This window comes from Megalops cyprinoides, chromosome 6, assembly GCF_013368585.1.
Source record: "Megalops cyprinoides isolate fMegCyp1 chromosome 6, fMegCyp1.pri, whole genome shotgun sequence".
Classification (NCBI taxonomy): domain Eukaryota; kingdom Metazoa; phylum Chordata; class Actinopteri; order Elopiformes; family Megalopidae; genus Megalops; species Megalops cyprinoides.
In genome coordinates, this window is record NC_050588.1 from 27,170,259 (window position 1) to 27,195,041 (window position 24,783).

Here is a 24,783-nt window from a genome sequence, read left to right on the forward strand (position 1 = left end):
AGTTCTTAGTTATGTTGACATCTAGCTAATATTTTTCAGGTAATCAAATCCTGATTCTGTGAGCACACCTTTATCCTCTCTGTATATCATTGTTGCTAAGTCACCCGTTTCTTTTGATATGAGATGCAGATGAACCGTAACAGAAATTTAGTTAATCCTTTAGGAATGTCCACTACTACTATTATTACTGCTACTTCATACAGAATAAACAGGCCAATAACTAAATAAAGCAAAGCAAAATAAAGAGACTGTAAAACATAAAGATGTTTAAAAAATTTATTTACATTTAAAGAACTTGAATTGTAAAAAAGAAAAAAACAAGCAACCGCATTGATTAAGAAATGCTGTGACAGTGATTTTCATTTGGCTTTAGAGCATATAAACCCTTTTCAAAATGCAAAAACCTGCCACTGAAAATTTTGCAGAAAGTCCGGTCTCTGCATACTCACCACATGTGGGATAAGACAAGCCCCAAATAATGCACAAGTTTAAAAGACATTCTCCAAAGCTGTTACATAGTTTAAGACCAGACATAGGAGACAAATTTAAGAAGGCCTATGCTATGAGAGATGTAACCTTCTGTCCACATTCAAAAAGTCTATTCACAAACTAGAACTTGACAGTTGTAATGTTGGAACTTAACATTTGTTCTGTCTTCTTAAGATCATTAAAAATCACAGCATTTCCTGTATAGTTTCATTTAGAAAGTTGAGCAAAATGAAGGCTTTACAGTTTTGTTTTTTGCAAAAGATTAGTGAAAGGTCACATGAAATCGTCCCTAGATAAATGTTGTAAATTGACCTGCATTGAACCCTTGAAATCCTGTCATCGTGGTGATATGTATGTATATATGTTCCCTTTTTGACATTGTGTTTTCACTTCAGTACATAAAGCATATCATTTATATATACATTATCAGTTTCATCATGTGAAGGAAAATATGTTCAGAAAAATCTTCTATGGTGTTCAGTATTCACAGTTAAGTTCTTTTTCTCCCTTACTAACATAGTGTAGACCAATACAGTTAAGAACAACATTCAAAATACATTGATGTTCCTAACAAGGTTTGTTCTTTTTCCCCTCAAAAATGAAACTTCCCAGCTTGCCAGCTTGTTTAGACTTCAGTCTACAACACATTCTCCTCTTATGCTGTTGAGTGGTTTGCTGCCCCTCTCCAGTGAAAATTAAACTGCTGCCAGCGCACACCACCTATGAGAACACAGACTAATATGTCTGAAGTCCAGATTCAATCTAACTGCAGTGTAGGTGCCTTATGAAGCAATTCTTACTTTTTTATGACTTACACAACACTATGAATTTGGCTGTCACTGAAATTAATGAAAGCTGATGCTGTGTGAGTAACTAAGATATGTAACACTAGCTTTATTTGGCTATGCTCAGCCAAGGACAATCAAGCAATGTCATTAATTAAGAAACACTATGGCAATGGTTTTGTATTTAACTTTAGAGTATATACCCCTTTACAAACTGCAGAAACATGCCACTGTACATTTAGAAGCAGATGCTGTCAGTGACCAGGCATACCGTCCATATATTTTGGCAGATGAGCAGCAGATGGAAGACTTTGTTGCTCATTGTCGTTAGACTGAATCTGGGCCTTACTTATGTTACTGGACATGGCAGGAGTTTACAGTAATACTACCATGGCACGCATTTCAGGTGCTGTGTGAAGTAGCATGTCAGTTGAAGATGGAGCAGGGCCGTTCCCCAGTCTAATACAAGTCCTTCATGATCTCCTGCAGCAGTGGATGTAAGCACATGTCGACCTCGGTCTTCTTCAGCAACTGAATCAGGTGCACATGGTCTGTGACAAGCTGCCGGAGGTCCGTCATCTTCTGTAGCACCTTGGCGAAGAGCTGCAGCGAGTCGGGGTGGTTCATCTTCAGCTGGAGCTCCAGAGCGTGCAGCACAGTCTCCTGGAGGTCCTCGATGGGCTTCACGTTCAACAACCCGGGCCGATCTACAGTGCCGCAAGGAGAGGAGATGTCATGTCAAATGCCTTCAAGACCAGGCACTGAGTGACCAAGACACCAAGGAGTCTCGTATGGCGAAACTGGTTGGTACATGCTTGGTATGTCTTCCCTTAATCCCTAGTTCCGGTTTTTTAATAATACCAGATATTTTCTGAATGAGTAATGTCATAATGAATCTGAGTGGACAGACATTCAAAGAGAATAGTTATACCATATATACTATGTAGTACACTCAAAGGATATCGATATTGAATGTACCATTTGAAGCATTCATATTTATGCTTTGATATCATACCTGCACGTTCTACATTCAAGGCTGTACCAATTTCAACCACGTTAAATGCATCACTGTTCCCATGTTATGTTTATGAATTAATAATGATGTTATCCTTTATAGGTTATAACACCTGAGCTGTGCAAATAAGAAATATAACCATAGCAGTTTCTGATTGGTACAGATGTAGATTGTGGAAAACCTTCAATAGTCTTTCCTTTTTTTTGAATAACCTGTTCATAGCTTTGTCAAATGCTAGTAAAAACAAAATCATTTCTTTGTATTAGTTGTTGTTTGTAAATATGTCTTTAAAAACCTTGAGAGTTAATGATTTATGAGTTTTGGAGTGATGGCTGTTTTAGATGATCCAGTGAGCCAAGTTCAAGGTCAAAATACTGTTTCTTAGCAAAGAAATCATTCACCAATAAACCTCGAAGATAACCACCTTGCCTTGTTATAAAGTGTATAGGTATAGGTAATGTAATAGGGAAGAGAGCATGGGATATAATAATTACTGATCAATGTCCAAAACAGTTAAAATGTATCAATTGCCCATGTTTAAAAGAAAGTCAATATTTCCAAATATCTTATCTTACTGATTTATATATTGAGTATTAAAGTGCTACAAACAGAAAAAGAAGATATGGAGTAGCACGCTAGTGCTGAACAGCAAAAAATAATTTTCTGCCATGAAATTGCTTATCACCACAAGATTATCTATGTACCTATATATGTCATAAACCTTTACCTCTCATAATTTTCTCAGAATTTTTATTCAGGTATGTCTCAAACTGAGAATATATGTCTTTAAGTTATTTATTTCTTATGAACATATTTTCTCTTAATAGCAGAAAAGCAGAGATAAAAAGCAGAAAAGAAAGAACCATGTAAGAACATTTTTCTCAGGAAAGGCTTAAGAAAAGAACGTCTATCCCTTACAATTAGAACATAAGTATAACACTTTAGACAGTGTGCAGTTGATGAAGTGAATACTGTAGGATGATGCTATGTGTGTGCTGTATGTCTGTTTTTGGTTAGCCAGCTCTCAATGATGTGTGCTCATTTAATAAGAGCAAGTAGACAGTGTAAAAATAAAGCTGACTAGCTTCATTTCTCTCGGGTGACTATAGAAATACATTTAGGAGGTGTGAAAATCAAGATTTATAGCAAAAGTTCCAGTACATTAGAGATAGCTACTCTAATAGGATGACTGCAGCAAAGACATTCAGTTCTATGGGTTATGTCTGTGGCGTGTGTACATTTTTACAGAAGGACACATTACAGAATCCTCCAAGCTCTATTCACATAATAGAAGAGCTCTATTCAGCCCCTGTCTTCTGACTCCTCATGCTGTAACTCCCAGTGTTGAGTGTCTGGCCTACCCTGTCAGTGAAGTCTGTAAAGTGTAGCGAGATGCTACCCACCTCCGCTGAGGATGATGACAGCAAGGAAGAGCGCCATGTCACTGTCGTCCAGCTCCAGCATGTTGAACTTGACGGAGAACTCGAACTTGGGCTCCATCATCTCGCAGAAGGGCTTGCGCAGGCTCTTCAGGAACTCTCGGGTCATGAAGATCTGGCCATAGGAGATGAGTGTGCCGTCCTTGTTCATGAGCGGCGCCATCATGATGATCAGCACCTCTATGACGCCGTACTTCAGCAGCGTCACCTGGTCGTTCAGGTCCAGGCCCACGAAGCCCGGGATGCTCTTGGCGAACTCGGTGACCTCGCGGACGGCCTCCGCCGAGCGGAACTGGCAGCTGTGGAAGAAGCGCAGCTCCACCTCGTCCGGGGACTCCTGGACCATGCCTAGGTCGGGCCTCTGCTCCATCAACGGCATCTGCCTGCAGTTTATGAACTGCTCGCCTTCCGTCAAGGACTTCATATCGTGGATGACAAAGGGCTGCGGAAAGACAAACAGTCACTGTACAACAGACAATGCTGTGTCAACAAACAGAGGACCCAGGTCAAAACAAAACACGACATGTGAGACTGCACAAGAGCTGCTGAACACTGAAGAGAAACTACTAAATAAAAACTGTGGTCACTTCTCAGTTCATTTTTTTATTCTCTACTTCATTTGGAGGTGTTTGTCCTGGTTTGAGAACAGAAAACATCTCTGGTTCTCTAAATCCCGGGGTGACATTTTTTTCCATTTTAGTCATCTCTGAGACCCTGCAGCATTTAAAATGTCTCAAGAGCAGTCTTGTCTTTATTATCCATCTGTCAGTTTATTAATCGGCAAATTAATTCAGCCTTGAACAGAGTGCGATTTTCTGTCTTTTCTAGAAGATAAATGAATGTTTCTTGGAACTGTTTCTAATCTGAGATACATACAAAAATAAATCCATTCTTAGTTAAATATCACTGGAGCTCAATTTGAGCAAGCCAGCTGTTTGGAAATTATATCGGCATAGACGTGTCCTGACATCAGACAGCATGAATTATCCATATTTTTCAAAAAGGTTTGTCCAGATTTAAATACAGTCCCACTGCTCGTTTTGTCATAAATAACTTCTAAGCAGTCTTTAAAACCAACAGCTGTTCAGTATCACTTGCCGCTATCTTTGGCTAGGCTAGTCAAAACAAGTTCAAATAAAGGAAGTTGAGTAGCCTTGGTCAAACTGTAGTTCTTTCCAGAGAAGTACATGATAGCAGGCTATCATCGATTGTGTTGAAGTTTTGAACAGTTTTTAACCAAACAGCCAGGATCCTCCACTGTAAGACAATGTCCTTGTCCTGAGGAAGGTGCAGTATAGTTGTAAAACTGATCGCCTACAGGGACATACCCTGTCTGAAGGACATTTATCAAAAATGAGGTACCAGAATGCCCACCCAACAGCCAAAAAATGAGTCTTTTCCATCTCTGTTAAAAAAGTGCATCATGCATGCAAATTGTTCTTGGCAGTGAATACCACTTACCAATGAGGTAGGGACCTTATTGTACAGGACTCAAGTCAGTGTATTAGCAATACTGGCTATGGCATAACGCCTGCGTTAAGCATTCAGCAAGCATGCAGCAACCACTCACCTCTCGCTGAAGCTATGTCAAATGTTTAAATACTTCATGCATCTGTTATGCCATGCTTATGTAGGCTTTATGCATGTTCGGGCAGTTGCACTGTATAACGTGCCTGCAAACCGTATGAGTACCCTGGTATTGCTGGAACCGACCATAAATTTCATCAATAAGTGAAAATAAAATCAAGCTAGCCAGCCAGACAGATTTAGGCAATTTTCCATGACTTTTAAAGAACAGAGATATTTGACACCTGTCCAAGACTTTACTGGATGAAAACACTGTCAAAATTTTCCAGCACCCTTGGATGTTGGACAGTCCTCTTAACCTGAGCCCTTTATATCTTCCCTTTATACCATCTTCTGATCATGCCCATTCATGGGACATTGGATGCCCACTGGTGATACACTGGCCAAAGGTATACAGGGTGGTTACTGATTGTGGCTCTCCCTCCTTAATGACTGTGGCAATAGCAGACACAGACTCTGATTAAGGGAAGCCTTTTCAATATACTTCCACTTAAGTATCTAGCCATGCTGTGTACTCTGTAACATTTTTAAGCTAAGCAGGTGGCTGACACAGAGATGTAAAAATAGACAAGTGCATTCTACACAACTGTGTGTAATGGATTCATGTTCTGGGAGAAAACACAGATCAGAAACCAGATTTTCCACTTTTTAATGAGTCATGTCGTGTGTCATATGAGTTTGTTCTTTGTGAGTGAAAGTCAACCTGAATTTTTATTTTGCATCTGCGTTAACATAAATCAAATTTTATATGCACCCAATAAATGTACATATTGAGGACTACCTTCATTTTTGGGAAGAACTTACTACCTTTTTATTGTCTTTTCAAGTCTGCAACAAGTAAAACAGTCTTACATTAACTGACTCAAGAGGAAGAATTGTTATAAAACACTGAAAAATATGTTGACCTCTTCTAAACATCCTAAACATATAGGTGTTGGGAATATCTTATGCATTTGTTTTTCTTACATATATTACTTAATAAAAAGGACAAAGGCATGAAAAAAGAAAAGCAAAACAAAACAAATAAAACTGAAAATGCAATGTCCTGGATTCTATCACTGTTTTTCCTTTGCTTTGACGAATTAATTGCCAGTCTTGATTTCATCACAACAAACACAGTGTTCATGAACGGCAAACACATGATGCTTGTGAAGGAAAAAGTAACACTTGCACTTATTTGTTAGTCAAAGTTAGAGAAAAATGTTGGCTGAATCCATGTCATGGCTGATTGACAGTATCGTCATTAAAAAAAATAGTATCTCACAGCCTGTTTTTTCCAATATCAAATCAGATTTCATATTTCTGTTTATGTGGTAATGTTTTATATAATGTATACAATGTCCTCTATTATGATCTTAGTGTTAATGTTTTATATAAACTTTTATCATCGTATCAGCACGAAAGGTTGCATCACAGAGATTATTAAGGGATTGAAAACAAAACTTTGACCCATCAGTCAATCGCATATTACCAAACCAGATCAAACAAATCCCTAAAGGGTTGAAAAGGTGATATAAACTAACCAGGGACGTACACAGCTCAGCCTGACAGAAGTGTCAGCTGAAAGGACACTTTTAAAAGCACTTACTGCACTGTCCCCAGTCTTCCCTGAGAGGATGGCCCTTGCCTTGGCTTTGGTCAGGGGGAAGTACTTGAGATAAGATTCGTATAAGTGCTTGGCGAGGGCCCGCAGGTCAGCGGACTCTGGGTGCATGTGATCCAGGTCAGTGGAGAATTCCGCCAGGAGCTTCTCCTTCTCGGCCTGGGGCATTCGGCCAAAGCGAATGGCTGGGAAAAACAAACAAACAAACACGCAAACTTAAAACAAACTCCCAAAGCCTGTTTCTGGATAGTTTCATGGCCGTTGCATATATCCCCACTTTCTTTAAGTGTGGGTTGCAGGGCCGAATGTACGTGTGAGGCTGGGTGAGGACGCGTGTTGCGGATTGTGTTCTTGCAGACAGCATGTTCATGTGAAACAGAGCATAAACCCTTATCTTATCCTCAGCTCTGCATTTCTTTGCCTTGGCTGTAAATGTAGCTTTTTATTCTGCCCCTCCCTTGCCTCCATAAGCTTCTTGGCCCTGCCTAACATTTTATAACCATTTTGCTGGATATCACCATGTCACCTGACTGATGTTTACTCTAGCGTGTCACTTAATGAAAAGTGGTTATCAATGACTGCATGCTTTGTCATTAGATATTCAGGATCCACTGAATATACATTTAATTACAATTAGAAGTTGGGCACAGACAAGAGAGAAATCCATTGGAAAAATCTTAACATTCCAATATATTTCGAGCCAGGACTCCACTAATGCCTGTTGGAAAACTTTTGATCTAATTAATAACTTAAACTTATAAATGGTGCCACCTACCTTAGTGTACTGTACCAAGGCTACCTCTCTGATAAATTTTCACCAGTTAAAATGCAGTTACTATTTTGCTTTTCAAAATCTGCTGGAGCTTGAGACAATATTTGAGTTACTGTGTTCATTACTGCAGCGCACTCCAGCAAAAGTGGTTGTTTTGATCCAAGCACTTTCATTGGAGTACACTGTTACTGTTGTGCTGATTTACAAATAGTTTACATAAAACATACTTTTTAATTTCATGAGAAAATATGGCAGAATGCAACCAGAAATATTTCTGCTCTTTAAAGTGTGTATGAGTACTTATTCCATTCTGGGAGAGCAAGATGATGTTTCATTGTAAAATGTTACATGTGCGTGTTGCATAATGCTGACTTTGGATATTGTGAGTAAATCAGTACGTATCACCATCACACCTTTAGTAAATTGATGCCATTCACTACGCCTCCCACGACTGGGCATTAGTCCAGGATCTCTGACAAAGCATTTTAGCAAATGCCAGGTCTCTGCCTTAATGAATCATTGATAAAACACATCTAAAATCTGCCGACAAGATTTCACAAACTCCCTACAGCATGCGTGATTACAGGGAATGCCAGCGACAAATGTAAAACAAATAGGCCAGTGAAATCTGATAACAGGATAATGACTTTCACAAACTTAGCTGACCCTGAGTGATGAAAGCTACCTGTAACTGACTGAGTCAGAGACATATTCCAGTGAGTTGTGTCCTGTAACAGCATATAATCCAGTTTAAAATAGTTTGCTGAAAGTTTCATTCAGCTTCAACAATGTTCGAAATGCAGCATTCATACCACAAGTACAGGATTTCACTTGAACTTGATCAAAGAGCCCCCTCTTGTGCTATATGTTTCTGGGAGCTAGCAGATGATAGAGCTGCAGAAGACCACAAAAGGAAATATAAAAATAAACAGGTTGCATCAGCCAAAAAGGTGTTGTACCTCTAACATATGTCTCTGCCTTAAATGGTGTGAACAGAAACCTCTTTTTCTACTCTGGTCATTTCCTCTGAAATATGTCCTCTCAGAAATACTTGATCTACAAGAATGTTTAATGGAAACTTCATGAAATTTTGGAAAGTTCAACTTCACACCTTCCATAGTTACGATACTTTCAGAGAATTTTATCTTTTTCCCCATTTTTGCAACCGTCTTGCCAATTTCCCATAAGGTCTGTCTCACTGCATCTCTCATCTACAGTTGTACAGAAAAACTGAAGGAAGATGAATGCAGTCCTCTGCTACACTTGCACATAGAAAATGGCCACTTTTCACATAAGTCCCACAGTGCACCACAGTGAAATGGGCACCAACTGGAATGCAGACACTGTTCCAGTGATGTCGTCTGAGCAACCTAAAGGTGCTTGATGACTTGCTGAGTGCCTGAGACTGGTTAGATGAGCAGACTGCTGACATACCAACTCTTACCCCAGTGGAACAAAGCCAGTTTGTTCTGCCACTGTAAGCTCCTGGACATTGTCAATTAATGACAAGGATGAACCTGGCCTGTGGGGCTTTTCCTGCACTAGGGCTTTGAACTTTGTGGATGCACCCTCAAAAAACCATTTCATTGGCCATATCAGGTTCCAAAAGTGCAAATGATATTTATGGGCAAAAACGGCGCTTACCATTATGTGACATTCCGACCATTAGGCACTTCTGGAAGCGACAGTATTGACATTTGTTGCGGCTCTTTTTGTGAATGCGACAGTGCAGATCACAGTGGTCATACACCAGCTTTAACCGGATGGTCCTGCGGAAGAAGCCCTTAAAGAAAACCAACAAAAACATGTTTATTAGCACAGTTGTTAACACTATGATTTGCTGCTGCAGGCGCTGGACATATCTCTGTTGCCATTTTCTTTTATGAGCCATGGCTTTGGAAAAGGGAGCACTGTTGATCTGACAGCAGGGGTGTTCTACTGCCGTCCTCATTTTTCTGATTAATTGAGATTTATTTTTAGCATGAGGAAGCAGGAGCGGCTGATGCTCCACCAAAAATATGTATCGTTTTGTGTTTAAAAACAATTAAGATATTAACCTGTTTGGCTGACCCCGGCTTTTGGCATTTGTTCTTTTGTCATTAGAACAAACCCCTCAGAACAATGACTGCTCAGAGCCAGTCCCATAAACAGTGTCAAAAAGATTAGGTGGCAAACTATTTTAAAACCATTTACTACACCTCTGAAAGTGCACACACAAGCCTGTATACCAACAAACCATTTCATCTCAAGGTTTCAGCAAGGGATGGAAATATCGCAACATCTACAGCGTACTTCCGCCCACATGATTGATTCGTTCTTGTTCTTACTCTTTACATTTATAATTTTTTTTTATGCCAGAGAAGGTTTTCAGTCCAGCAGTATGGAAACTCACAAGGTGTTTGTGGTTTTGGTGACAGACACTTGGCAAGTGTGAAGGCATCAAGATATTAGCCAAACACCTTTTGACCTCATCTGCATTTCTGAATATACGCTCGGCCCACCTGGGGGAACTTCCAAGTTCACACACCGGGTATTGTTGGCTTTATAGTGAAATTCAACTAGCTAATAAGATATGGTAAAAAGCTGTGGTAATCTTCCATTCAGTGTCATGCAGATTTTAGTTTTTATATTATCCATTATTCTTGCCATTGCAATAATGGGAGAGACGTTAAAATCAGAACCAAAGTCAATATAACTTAGCATTGTCACCATTACTGTGGCGACTGAGAATTGCGAGTCACATATAAGTGATCTATGTAAGTCTATTTGAGGGTGTGACAAAAAAAAAAAAAAAACGCAGCACTAGGGCCTACCTTACAGCCCTCACAAGCGTGGACTCCGTAGTGGAACCCAGAGGCCTTGTCTCCACACACCCGACATTCAATGTTGAGCATCGAGGTGGATGGGTCATCATGTGCTTTGGAATAAGACAGGTTGCTCTCTGAATACTGAGGTGGGGATTCTGGCTCAAGTTTTATTGTACCTGAATGACAAAAACAGAAAAGAAGCTGGTGAGATTCAAATAGGAAAAAGTCATTTAGGACAAGTGATTTTTTTCATGTGGCTCTTCATTGTCTAATAAACTTGGTCTTGAAATCATGCTGTATATTTTGAAGTCATTGTTTTTGTACTGTGGATTGTTTGCTACAAACCCATAGGTTTTTCCTAGCATGCTATGATTTGAGAAGGGCATGACCGAAATGTAATTCTGCATGGAGTCAGTTGAAATCTGAGCAGTAATGGTATTAAATGTTCGTACTTTGGTTCTCTTGCATTTTGAAATTGTACATGTATTCCATGTGCGTCAGGTCCTCGCTCTGTGGCGGACTGGTGTCGTAACCCAGGCTCGAGAGGCTGGTGTAGTCCAGGGTGGAGAAGGGCTTCATGTCAAATGAGTGGGAGCTGTCATCCAGTCCAGCCAGGTCCACCGGGTTCAGCCCAAAACTCATTGGCCAAGCGGGCATCTGCGTGTCCACCATATCTGCCAAACACACAGACAACAACAGCACCGGTGGCGGCATGAGAAAGAGCTGTGCCTTTGGTTCAGTCGACCCCGCGGATGGGTTGCGGTTATCATGTGAGCAACATCACTGAGCTCTGGCTCTGCTGCACTGGCCGAACTCCGCCTCTGACACAATGCACACGTGCTGTTTTGCACAGCTTTTTTTTCTTTTGATGTGCCAGTGTTTCACAGTGTGTGCTCACTCATTCTGAAATCTCTACTCTGCTGAAAAAAAACTGCTCATGTCTGTGTCAGTCAGACAGACATCCACAAATGTCTTTTGTTGACTAGAATTACAGTAATTATAATGGATTTTATACTCAAATGACAAGCCATCAAAAGTTCCACAATGTTGTCTGCAACTAGTCACTTGGTGAGCCTACCTCTGAAATAGCCCTCTTTTCCAAGACATGGGATTCCACAAAGTTTTAAATAACTGTTTCAATATTAAATACGACTCTGTACAGAGTCCAGGCCAAAGTAAAGAGATGGCTGCAGATAATAAAGTGAACTCTAACTTGGTTGACCCTTCAAATGAACTCACAATCAGTGATTCCACTAATCCAATCTATATGAACCCATACGACATTCAGGTGGATTTTATATAATCAAGGCCATTAGTTGTTTGTTATGATCACGGTGATAAATATAAGGAAAATCTGTCCTTTTTGATTTTTGTGAAACATTATTAGAGGTAGGTACTGTAGTCAATATTCACAGGAGTGTGAAGAACTTTGTGAATGATTGCTGGTTTGTTACTTTTTGCTCAGAGGTCTTTATACAACTCCACATATTTTGTGAAAGAGATAAGTTTCAGGCAATAGTGGGCCAAATGATAGCAAACAGCTGGTAAACTCACTATCAACTTCTAGAATTCCTCTCACATAAATTGTCACATAAATGAGGAAATTAATGTTTCCATTTCAACTTGTATCAGCGATCTAATAACCTATGTTTTCCCATAATACTTTTATCACAATATTTCTCTTTGATTTAATACCTTTATATGATCTATCACCTCTGCTTATTTCACTTATTGTAACAGTATGAAATATGGTAATTAAAACTAAAAAGCTAAAACTATATGGGTATGAAGAGGCCTATTAAGGTGAAAATAAATATGGAATCAAATCCATACAAGAACATAAAATCAAATTTTGAAACTATTCCAGTTGACTTTCAGAGCTATATTTAAAACACAAACATCCTGTTTTGCAGCACTTATTTTTTCCCCCACACCTATTATAAACCAAGTGTGCGCCTTGCAACCAAAGGGATTCCTCTTAAATTGAGGTAATACTGCCAAACTGCTTCCGCAGATGCGAGAAGGGGGAAGAAGGAGAAGAAGACGGGCCAATTTCTTCATAACCTTCTGGAAGGAAAGCTGTGGGCAAAGGGCTATAAATAGAGAGGACACAAGTTTCCGGCTGATGGATGTACATTTTGCAACATGGAAAACAGGCTCCTGGCAGGCGGACCTTTGCTCTGGTTGGCGATGGCTTGGACCTGGGGAGCAAAACTCCTCCAGTTGCCCCAGTGGCTGAATCACACTCTCATGACTTGTTGTTGGAATTCCAAACCCCCCTTTCACTGATGAAGAAACCCACAAGTGACCACAATCTGCTCATTCTCTCAGCATGATATTCAAAGCCTGAATCTAACCTACACCTAGAACCACCTAAAGCGAGTTGCACTGTCAGCACAGCTGGCAATGAACAAGTTAAAACCTGAATAATAGGAGACAATTATTACGAGTCCATGACAATCAATGTTAGTGCATGCTACCTCAAAAAACACAAAAGATAGGTAAAGCCTCACAGAACAGGCTTCACTCAAATGACATATGTTCACTGGTTCTCAAGTTTGATCTTGCATTTAACATGATAGAGTGGTATTCTACTCTTTCATTGGCACTGTTGGAAGCTCTGGTGAACATGACTAACACGTTTGACAGTTCACGTGGAAACCTCACTTGTTTGTCCTTATTTTTCATGTGGAAAAAAACAAGCAATTTACACTGAGTGCTATGTGAAATTCATTCCACTGGGACAATCTTGCAAAAGCATTGCAATGTTTTTCATTCATATTTCCTAACACTACCAAAGCCCAGCCAGAAAGTTACAGGGAATCTGCAGACAGGGCCATTAGGTATATTCAGATCATTCATTTTGGAATAAATGTCTGCATTATGAAACACAAGCAGTTTTTAAAATACTAACAGCAGTGCACACACACACACACACACATAAATATATATATATATATATATATATATATATATATATGTGTGTGTGTGTGGTAGGCAGAACACATTAAATTTATTCAGCTGATCATTCATTCATTTATTCTTAAACAACACCAATGGTACATGAATAAGAAAATGTTTCAAATGTTTCAAATGAGCACACACCACATGTGTACTACCTCAGGAGAGACAGGATCATAAGCCAGGAGGAATAGTTATCATGCTCTGCATACTAAGTTAGGTGATTCACCCTCAGAGGTTACCCGCTCAAAACAAAAACCTCAAACAGTAAAGAGAAGCTAAGGAATCAAACCAATGGAAGCAAAGCCAGATGGAAGGAAATTGCTTAATATTCAGTTGTCTTGTGTCTGTCTGTATCCGTCCACCAATTAAATACTCCCTCTCTTTTGCTTCCTTTCATGTCTCTGGTGCCCTGACTTCTGGAATAAGAAAACAAACACCAAGTATGTATTAAATGATGAATCATTTGGTACTATGGTGCTTTAAGGTGTCCCTCATTTTGAAATCAGAGCAAATTCTGTAAAATTCAATAGAACAGCTGAACGAATACTAAGATTGTTTAGCCTACCTTAATGTCTCTTCTGACTGTTCATGATGCAGTACATCTCAACAAGAGCTGAGTGGATTGGAGGAGAAACACAAGCAGAACCTGACTAACAACATTCAGCACCATCTCCAGGCTTATCTTTAAGGACTGACAAGGACAAAAAAAAAAAAAAATTAAAAATCACTGCTTACGTCTCTCCAAACAAGTTTTCCCACAGTTTCTGTTTCTCTGAAACAATTTCACTAGTGTACCTCTGTAAAACATTGTAAAAAAACTGTAGTTTTATATAAAGTATCTTCCCTTTCATTGATCATTTGCTTTTCTTTGTTTAACAGAATGCAGTCCAACTTTGGTACTATCTCAGCTGAGATAGTTCTTTGTTTACATTTTTGATGCTATGTCAGACAGAACTCATGTCAAGTCAACTATATCAAGTATGAACTCAGCTAACCTCTACCAACGGAATTCAAATAATGCTGCTTTGCCAATTTATCAGTAACATTGCACTGAAAATAGATCTATGTTCTCCCACATGTAAAAAGAGAAGATATCTGCCCCCACAAAGTGAGGGTTTGTGGTATACAAGGATTTGTTTGTAAGACTACACAAAATGAGATAACAATGGCAAAGAGTCACAGCTGAGGTAGAACTAGACAACTGCAACCTTTATGCAACCTCTTTCAAATGACTGCCTTAAAACTCAAAACAAATGGATCATTTCAGAGACGGTGAACACATTTCCTTTCAGATAAGACATTTCAAAGTGGTTCTGCTTCCTGACACATACTGAGCTACTGAGCTTTGTCTTTCACCATCCAATGAAAGAGCAAACACTACCCGTCTATAAAACCCCAAAACCAGAAAAAGAACTGAGCTGGTAAAGATATGACCTCCTGACCTAAGCAACAATGTGACTGCCAGAAAACATGTCTCTGTGCCCGTGCCCTGTTGGGCATCGTCCTATTTTGACTGTGCCTCAGACACAGCCAGTCTGTGTACCCACTCGACTGGTACAGAATTTGCTCATCTCTGAGCCCACATGTTAGGTTTGTCTTAGACAAAAGCCTTACAAAAGGAACATTTCTGACCACAAACTAAGATCTGGGCTGGTGCAAACTGACTCAGCTGGGTAAAACAGGCACAGGGGGTGCTTTCATTAGTGGAATTGATTTATTTCATCATTTTCAATCACTCAAAAATCTGTACTTGTTTTTGTTTCAATTCAACTGAAAATGAATTGCATTTTAGATGATCTGCTGGAACATGGAAAAAAGTATTTGGGAATGTAAATTCATTTTTCAGTAATTCAACTATACTGTGCAATGAATACAAGTTTCATTTATAAATTATGATTTACAAAATCTTGGATTTTAAAGGGCATACTTACACCACTAGCCTTAAATGAGCCCACTGAAACAGAATCCTACAATATTAACATGTGCGCACACACCCACATATACACTCTTTGCCAAATTAAAACTCCAACAGAAGGAAGTTAACATCTGTTTTATTACACGTCACTGTTTAACACATCACCCACTCACAAGCAAACAGAAATGGCAGAGGCCAGTACTCACCCTTTATTCCTCTTAAGAACTAAAATGACAAGCAAGCCTATGCAGAGTTTATGACTATGGGATGGCAAGAGTGACCTTTTGACTCCTGCAAGTGGGCAAGCAAGCTGGTCATGCTTTTCCTGTGGATCTAACCAAATTAAGGGAACTGGAAGACTCATTTTCCAATTTTGACACTGCTTAACCTCAGCAAAAGTGCAGACAGCAAACTATCATGTGGTCCTTGTGTGAGGTGTTAGACCAGCCAGATGACTTCCTGTTGCTTCATTTTTACATCAAGGCACTTGGGTTCCACTTCTGTCAGACAGAACAACTCGGCAATGTGCTTCTTATTCCTGGTAATATCCTGTCGTTAGTTTGGACGGAAATGTGTATATTTGCATACAGTTCTTTATAGTGCTAAACAACTGCTTTAGTAAAAAAAGTTTACAGCAAAAACATCTGTAATGTACACACTAAATAAAATAAACAATGCAATTTATTTCTTTCCAAATGATGGATTCAGAGTCTTCTTCTGGGTTCTAAACATCAATAATAATATATTTTTATTTGAGCAAATAAAATGAAAAGAGGTGTAGTTTACATTTGATTCTGAGAGCTTCAGCTTCCTAAGTTCTGCTTTGAGAGTTAAGAGTTACAATAAGAACACTGACTATGCATCTACACGCCTGGCCATTTGTTTCAGTTGTCTTTAAAAAGTTGTGAATGTTTTACCCAACTACAAACAAGGACACTTCTAGCTATAGTGCTTTTTAATATTCTTTTATCCTCTGTCTTTTAAATTTACAAATAGCATAGCCAAATTGTAAATCTTTTGTTTCAAATGATGTGACCTGTTATGGTTCACTGTCCTGTCCTACGGTTTTCATTCCGGTGAAGTAGCTAGCCATAGCCATAAGAACCATCCTGCATTCTACATCCTTATTACACATCTTATAAGGTTCATGTCTTCAAGACATGAAGCATGAAATCTGTCCCTCCTTCACTCCAAAAATGATGGCTTTTGCCAATGACCTTTCTCATAGACATAGCTTACTGGCTAACTAGCATTAGCATCATTAACAAAGAAAATGTCATTCTTGGTAAGGTATTTACTTGACTTCCGTCTAACTCGGAGTATTGCCTTAGTCACATTAAAATCACACTGTTAATGTATAACACATGTATAATATGGCCAATTTACACATTGTACCGCACTCTAATTATCTGTATCATATGATTCCATTTATTCATGCTGAATATGAATGCATTTCTTAAAAATATTTTTAAAAATATGTAACATATGTACATTATGTAAAATAAAGGCTTCCATGTGTTTTCTGACATACTGCCATTAGCATTTATGAACTCTCTGTGAGCTGATGAACTTAGACATGCACAGATCTGAAATCCGTATTAATCCAATTAGCAGTTTGAGCTTAACGTGGACATGGCTTTTATTTCCAAATGTCTTTTGTAAAGATCATTATTAAAAAGTAAATTGATGAGAGTGGTGATGATTTGGTACTATTTGGGAAGCAAATTCTGAGAGAAACCCCCTGCTGTGGAAGCTCTAATCATCCAAATGGAAAATGATGGAACATAAGTGAAACATAAGTGAAATTAATTACATTATTTGACATTATTATTGTTATTGCTTGAGATTGTTTCCACCTCATGTCTGAGAGTGCTGCAATACTTGCTACATAGACAACATAGACAATGTTTTCTTTCTCTGTGTACAGGTAACAGAATTTTGTCATTATAAGAATGTAAGACGCTAAGTGAGGTGATAGACTTTCAGGTGGTTAGTCAGATACTGTAGTGTAACATAATTGTGATTAGCCCCGGTGCAAATATTCTTTCTTGGAACCCCCCCGCCTCAAACACAAGCGCACAAATAAAAATACATAAAAATAGGCTATGACTCAAAATCGCAAGCATTATACACAAGGTGGGAAGGTGGTATATACAGCTATCACAATCACAAGTAATTTTAGTGATATCGTTGAATGGTTACTTTGAAGACTGCGTGAAATGGTCAGTGCGTGAGAGGGCCCACCTACAATAGTAAAGCAGCAAAAAAATCACCTTCCTACATGGGCGCCTGACAGCTTCTAGGCCCCGGTGCTGCACCGGTTGCACCATCGATATTTACGCCAGTGATCAGATATGTTTCAAGAGTTTTTTTTTTAAGAATTTTTCTTGCTTTTCTTGAGATCCTTCTTTCATTTGAGTTTCCCAGAACAAACATTGGAATCCCCAATTTAGCTGTTCCCTTTGTCATTCTGAAAACCATTTCAAGTTACACTTACACAAGCCACATAGGTGTCTGTGTTGCAGTTTTAACACATTTGGTCTTCATTAATGTATGTTGCAGCTATGTTTGAGTTGTGCTCTACTCACAATATTGTTATAAAGTATTGGAAATAAATGATATAATTGTACTACATCCACTCGTGCATTTTTGCCCATTACTGGGATGTTAACATGGCCATTCAATAATTCCATAGCTGCTTTTATCATATGTGAAATAAATAATAAGTGTATCAGACTAAATTTAGCTGTAAAATTATACAGCTGACTTTACCACAAATACCACAGGAATAATTAATCAACAGAGTTAAAAATACTGTTCTATAATATACTTTCTAGGCAGTATATCTGGTTAAAGCTATCTAAATATATCAGCAAGTGACTCACACACACACACACAAATACACATCCCAAGTTTAATGACAGCCAATAAACCATACATTGAAACTGCTAGTGACCACCTGTCTAGGCCTTAACAACATCTACCTAGAACCTGTTCAAATTACACCAAAACCATGGAAATAGTGGGTAGAAAATATTCAGATGCAGATGTGTCATATTACTTAAAGCAGTACCCACTAGCTCTCAACTGCAAACTGCTCAGGTGTACATAAATCACTGTTTCAAAACTGGACTGCATTTTTTACCGTGCAGATTAAGGAGAAACACAGAAAACTAAAGCCAGGTTACAAATACTCATATAGTCTTTTTAATATAGTTTATACACCCACAGCTTGTGTGTGAATACCACAAAGGACACTTGACGCCTGTCCCTGTGTGTCATCTCAAACAGGACCACAAGAACCTCAAGCAGTTCAAGAGGTTTGCAGACTCTTACACTCAACTAATGCCGATATAAAGAGGTGAGATAGCACCTTTGTAGAGAAACCTTCTGGGAGTGTCAGTAATTCACACAGTGACATTTTTAAAAATACATTAACCTGTGTGTTCCTCACATGAAATAAACACATGAATAACATTGTACCACTGCTTTGAATATTGGGATGTTTAATCTCATTAGACATTCTCAATCTCATTACCACAAATGAATTAAAATGACAGGATTTCCAACCTCCCATTTAGATAGAAACAAGAAGAGGGACTTATCTGTATGAGAGGATGTAAAGACTAATTCTTGACCAAAACACACACTTGGGACCATGAAAAAACGGGCTGGAACCATTTCAATAACACACTTCTGGCAAGTGTCTTCCATCCCAAGATCTTTATTGTACTGCTCCCTGGGAATTTGGGTTTGCACAATATCTAAGGACGTGAACTTTCGCCCAATTTCTTTTAATAGGAATGAGTTAATGGTTGATTACTCCTTTGGGGATTGCTGTGTTTCCTCCTCGGATAAGGAGGGAGCTCGCACTGTCAAGGCCTTCCCTGCGCTCAACTGCAATAATCCCAGTGTCCTGTTCTTCGATACCGACAGGAAAAGGCAGCGGCCCACTACATGAAAAACATGTGTATACGCTGTTGACTTCAAACTACCCTTCCTATTTAAAAAAAAAAAACAACGGTTTGATGTCTGACCTCTGCTACTGCCGTTTTACTGGGTGTTCTTGTCAAAATGTTTGGTTTCATTCTAAATGATGTGAAAGGGCTTACCCAAGTTCCCCTGTTCCCTTTGAGACATCCCCACCCCGCTTCTCATGAGCTCTTGGTGGGAGCAGTTGATGACTATAAAAAATGTAACTGTTTTTAGTTAACATAATGTCTATGTTTCAGGCTACTGCTGTATATAACAGTGTCCTAAACCATTACATATATGATACAAAGAAAGGTGACAAAGACGTATTAAGGATGACTGTGCATTTCACACTCATCAAACCCTTCCTTTTCATATATGCCTCTATACCACGCAGTTCTGCTTCTTGCAGTTGGCATTCTGAGGTTTTGCTAGGGCAGCATGGTAACAGCATGTAGTCACCTAGGCACCTCCTTACGTGATGAATCCTCAACATATGTTGAATGATGACGGTTACTCAAACAGTAAAATTAATGTAATGAAACCCAATAATAGGCATTTTGGAAGTGTTTGCAGTGTGATTTTAGCTGAATCGTTACAAAAAAAACTGTTAACGATGTAACAAATAAGTACACCTTTTCAGTTGAAACTGTCAGATGGTTGTAGATGTAATATATTTTTTGGTTATGTTAAAGGCTGTGTAGAAAAAACTATGGTACTGATAGACTACCTAGCACTTTTAATGCATTGCCTGTATATTGCCAATACAGAATACTTGATATTTTCATTGTAAAAAATTCTGACTGTTCACTGCCCCATTTGACAGATTGTGCATCAAATTCATTATTACATTAGATATCACAGTAATTTCTGTATAAATACTTAAAAGGGCCCTTCCATACCTTGAAATGACACCACTCTAAAAATGTATCAGAAGTTCACTTCATTATTAGCAAATACAGTACATCAATTTGAAGCATGAAGATTGGCGCTTGACATTCATTTTAATATTCCTAGAAAAAAGAAATGTGCATTTTACAATTAACCCTTGTTGAACATGTTTAGTTTAATATGTCAGTAATAGAGGGGGTGCTTGGCTCTGGCAAGACAGATTACTAGGGTAAATGGTTGGTAAATCCAACCAGCTACAGTACACTGTGTTTATTTTCTCATAGAACAACCCAAAGTGCAAAACAAGGAACAGCAGGAAGGGGGATTTAACGATTCTATATGCGCCAGTAATCCTACAATGAATGTGGATGGGGCAGAGGCTTACTGTACAATGTTTAGTGAAGGAGGTTCACCGAGAATTCAGTGATCTGAGGAAACATGAGCAGGCAGAGACTAAGGCCATGTAAGGGGAAATGCACTCAGACTGTTTTTGCAACTGGCACACCTTCCATTTATGACTAGAGAGCAAAGTCCTTCACACACCACTTCTATCTGAATTATATAATAAATTATGAACTTTATGGTGTGATTGCCAACTCCCATCAGTAACTGGCAATTGAATGTATATGTACAGATTGGCTGTCTGTGTCTATGTTTCTGTAGAAGATGATCAAGTCCACACGTCACACATGCCAAGGTTTCAGATGTCGTCTCAGTTACTGCTTCTTACTCTTGTGTGTACAACTGAATATCCTGGCTCTATGCTTTTGATGGAATCATGCCTCTATGTTTGTACAAGAAAATAACAAATATCATTTTAATTTGACAAAACCAAATAACACAGGCTTTCAAAGAGGCACTTAAGCTGATACAACATCTGCCATACAGACAACTACATCAGCTTCACCAAAATCTCAGCTCCACCTAAAGCTAGGTCAGTCTACGGATAGAAGCAATCTGTATTAGGAAATAATTTGGCATTTCTCTTCTAAATGATACATAATGCAGAGTTATTAATAACTGCTGTGTAAATGTAAGTCTTTGATGGAGACAACAGAAACCAGTTCAACTGCCACAAAGGGCATGACTTCTCTATTACAGCAATCATTTCACAATCACCTATACATCAACGAACGTCACAAATAGGTCATGTGGAATCATGTAATTTCCTTTAATAACCCACACTCAATGTTTAAAAGATGATGTCACTTTTAATGCAATCTTGTGTCTCAACTGGTGGCCTGCGCATCAAAATCACGACAATAGCATTTGTAAAAACACTGTGTGACCTTACTTGAATCTGTAAGGTTTCAGACTTTGTCACGTCTTCATTACACAAGGCTGACTTTTTCAAGCTGGCGTAATGTTTTGTGGCAGATGTTATAAACAAACTTTCTTTTGAATGTAGACCTTTACAAAAATGATTGATTAAAAAAGTACTCAGAGACAATGCAAAGGAAACATACATTAATATTTTGACATATCTTGACATCGATTATCCTATTTTATTTATCCATTTACCAAGAAAATACAGTTCTTTGTTGTGCTTTTTTCACTTTTGTCAGAGCATAACACAGAAGCAATATCCCCTTCTACTCTAAAGAGTGGGGTTAAAACGCACCTGTTAAACCTGCGTCTTGATTTTCTTTACTGCATACCGCTCACTGCAAGGTCAAACAGAACTTAAACAGATGTTGTGCGCTTCTTAGACATACATTTCTCCCTCAAAACCACCCAGACTCTGTTGTCATCTACCTGAACATACTTGCTGTGAAAACCGGATTCATAGCCAACTGCAGTTGTTAATATTGGAACAAACCTAAATATCTCATAGATATGTACCCCACCCTAGGAAAAGATATCTGTTGTACCTGTCAAGTGAAACATGAGGCAAGAGAAAATATACTTTGCGAAAGTGCTTTAAACTATAATTAGTAACATAGGCTCCAGATAAATAGGAAGTCTGACTTCTTCTGAGATGTTATTACTCTAAGGTCAGAAGACTTCTCCTTTTCTCCTTAAAGACCACTCTTTCAAATCATTCAAGGGGTGAGAAGTTAAAAGCACTCTAAATGAAGGACTGTGCATGTAGAAATAAACTTAAAAGTCAACACATTATTCTCCCCTTCAAAACGGAGACAATCCATTCGGATTTGTTTTGGAAAGCCTTGTACTATAATAATAGTCATTAATTACTTTTAGCAGTAAAAGCGGCTGATTTGTAAACATATGTATTACCACTGACTGGTTTTACCAGAATTAATACACAGTCATGTGTTGTAGTATATAACAAACACCTGCAAATCAAAGTTTTACACTCTAAACATCTACTCTCCTCATAATTTACCAATATCATCACTTAGGTCTGACGATTAATCAAAATTCTTCGAATCCCTGTGATAAGAAACTTTCAATGATTAGTCTGCTACCGTCATGAAGAAAGTGCTGAGTCACCCATGATAACGATTTATTGTGACACTTAACTATCAGCTACATTAGGATCACTGAATCTCCTGGCACGTCACGTCAAACAGACTTACGGAACAACTGTTACAATAATGAAAATGTTAAGGGTATTCCACATTAAAATGCAGGGGAAAAAAATCAATTAGCAGCCCAACTACTTTGCATAAGTAGCTGCATTTGTCAGCGCGCATGTAAACACACAGATACACACACACACACACACACGCACAAACAGTTAATATTACAATCAATATGCAATTCAACATACACAAATGGAAGCGATGATTAAACAAACGCGACTGTTTCGGCTTCAAAATATAACTTAACGAAGACATCGTATTTAAAAGAAAGGACGTTGCAGTGTATGGATAACACTTACCTGTAGCAATAAGGCGGCTTTGATTGTTAAAACCGCTGTGCTGCATGTGCACTTCAGCAATTTGTCAGAAATAAATAATAATTAAAAATAAACAAAATAATAATAAATGATACACTATTTAAGGCTCCGCTTAGGCAGCAGATAGTACCTGATGACGTATCTATAGCTATTCTAACTTCACATCAAACTCCAGCGGTCATTACCGCGTAGAGCGGATTGAGTATGAAATGTACTGACCTGTTTTGGTCCTTTAAATGTAGTTTATAACGCTGTCACTTCCTTTTACAAGAAGCGCACACTTGTGAGCATTCTTAGTTTTTCTCTTCTCGCTCTGCCTTCAGCACCCCCCCCGCACACCTCGTGTCTCGCGTCTTCGTGTCTCGTCCTCTTCCCTTCAAGTGTCAGACAGTCTGTCGATCACACAGAACGACTCTGGTAATGCACAGGGGTAACGCGATATGCGATTGCCCAAGTCCTGTTTAACGGAGCTAGTGCAGTGCTGGGCTGTAATAATGTGCAACAAACGCCTGACAGACTCTGAGAACGTGACAAAGTTTTCGACCTATCTATCCTGTGTTTCCCCTCCCAGAGGAACGCGCTGGAGGGGATCACATGCGGCCTGGATCACATGGAACAAAATGCGGAAACTAAGTTTTTTTTTCTTTCTTTTTTTTTTTTGAAATGAGTGATGAAAAGTCCATTAATCCCTATAATGTGGAATGGTAACGTTAGCATTGGCTATATGCCTGTAGATATGTAAAACACGTTTGAGCCTCAGTTACACGTCAGTATTTATAATAATACAATAAATGTCATATCCGATAGTTTTCCATTACATGTCCCCTGCGCCTATAGCAAACTTGTCGATTCCATGTGTCAGTAGGGGTGCAGTTATTGTCCATCTGTGTCATTGTCACCTATAATATGGCTTTCTATGAAACTCTTTTGTTTTTCCTTTACAGTTTAAAAGAGTGCAGTTTAAAATAGGTAGTTCAAAGCCATTGTTCCAGAATAGCCTAATGTGGGAACATACTGTATACAACTTAAATCTTGTATGAGTCCTGTTAACATCACTGTATGGAGACACTAAATTGTAAACTGTCAGAGTGTTCAGCCTTTATTGTATTTATATAGAAGGCTTTATTTCTCCACATATTTCTGCCTAAGAAAAACCCTGACATGGAGAATAGAGTAGATTCACTGCAAAAATCATTTTTGCCATGGAACTCCATTAACTGGTGGCAACTGAATAGCCAGATGAATGACATTTGAATACTAAATTTAATCAACGTTGAACATTGTCTTGTATTTTATAAATGTAACCTTACATTTTACATTGCATACACAAACATTTTTTAAAACATAATGACCACTGAACTGATGATGTGAATATGGAAAAAATGAGAAACCACAAAGCAGAAGGATTGAATCATGCCTTGCTTGACAATAGTGGTTTGAAACATTATTCACGGTGGACTGAAAAAAAAAATAACATTAAGATTCTAGGGGAAAAAAACATCCAATCAGTATGAAAGAAAATATCTACATAGATGTTTATGCAAAACCTTGGAATCATTATAGTAACTGAAGGATATTATTTAATTATCATGTCTCCCATGTGAGGAACATGCTAATTTGAGAAATTATGCTTCATGGCAAGGGAAGATTTGCTGCTACATAATAGCTGCAACTTTTGTAA

General features: G+C 38.5%; 1 protein-coding gene across 1 annotated transcript; it reads right to left on the minus strand.

The window, feature by feature from the left end:
- Nucleotides 1–1,654: 1,654 nt before the first annotated feature.
- pparg (peroxisome proliferator-activated receptor gamma) lies at nucleotides 1,655–23,295 on the minus strand. The gene is made up of 7 exons (XM_036531034.1): nucleotides 23,085–23,295; nucleotides 10,950–11,171; nucleotides 10,504–10,673; nucleotides 9,335–9,473; nucleotides 6,904–7,103; nucleotides 3,693–4,170; nucleotides 1,655–1,981 (listed from the first exon to the last, which is right to left on the minus strand). Exons 1-7 carry the CDS (start codon nucleotides 23,128–23,130, stop codon nucleotides 1,734–1,736), a joined length of 1,503 nt encoding a protein of 500 aa, XP_036386927.1. The 5' UTR covers nucleotides 23,131–23,295; the 3' UTR covers nucleotides 1,655–1,733.
- Between the last annotated feature and the right edge of the window lie 1,488 nt (nucleotides 23,296–24,783).

What these genes read in the sequence shown, in the direction of transcription:
- pparg (XM_036531034.1), bottom strand. Translation starts at nt 23,130, where the DNA reads ATGCAGCACAGCGGTTTTAACAATCAAAGCCGCCTTATTGCTACAG. An exon ending in CAAAATGCAAGAGAACCAAA is followed by an intron (nt 10,674 to 10,949) that starts GTACGAACATTT and finishes TTTGTCATTCAG; the next exon opens with GTACAATAAAACTTGAGCCA. An exon ending in ACGCTTGTGAGGGCTGTAAG is followed by an intron (nt 9,474 to 10,503) that starts GTAGGCCCTAGT and finishes GTTTTCTTTAAG; the next exon opens with GGCTTCTTCCGCAGGACCAT.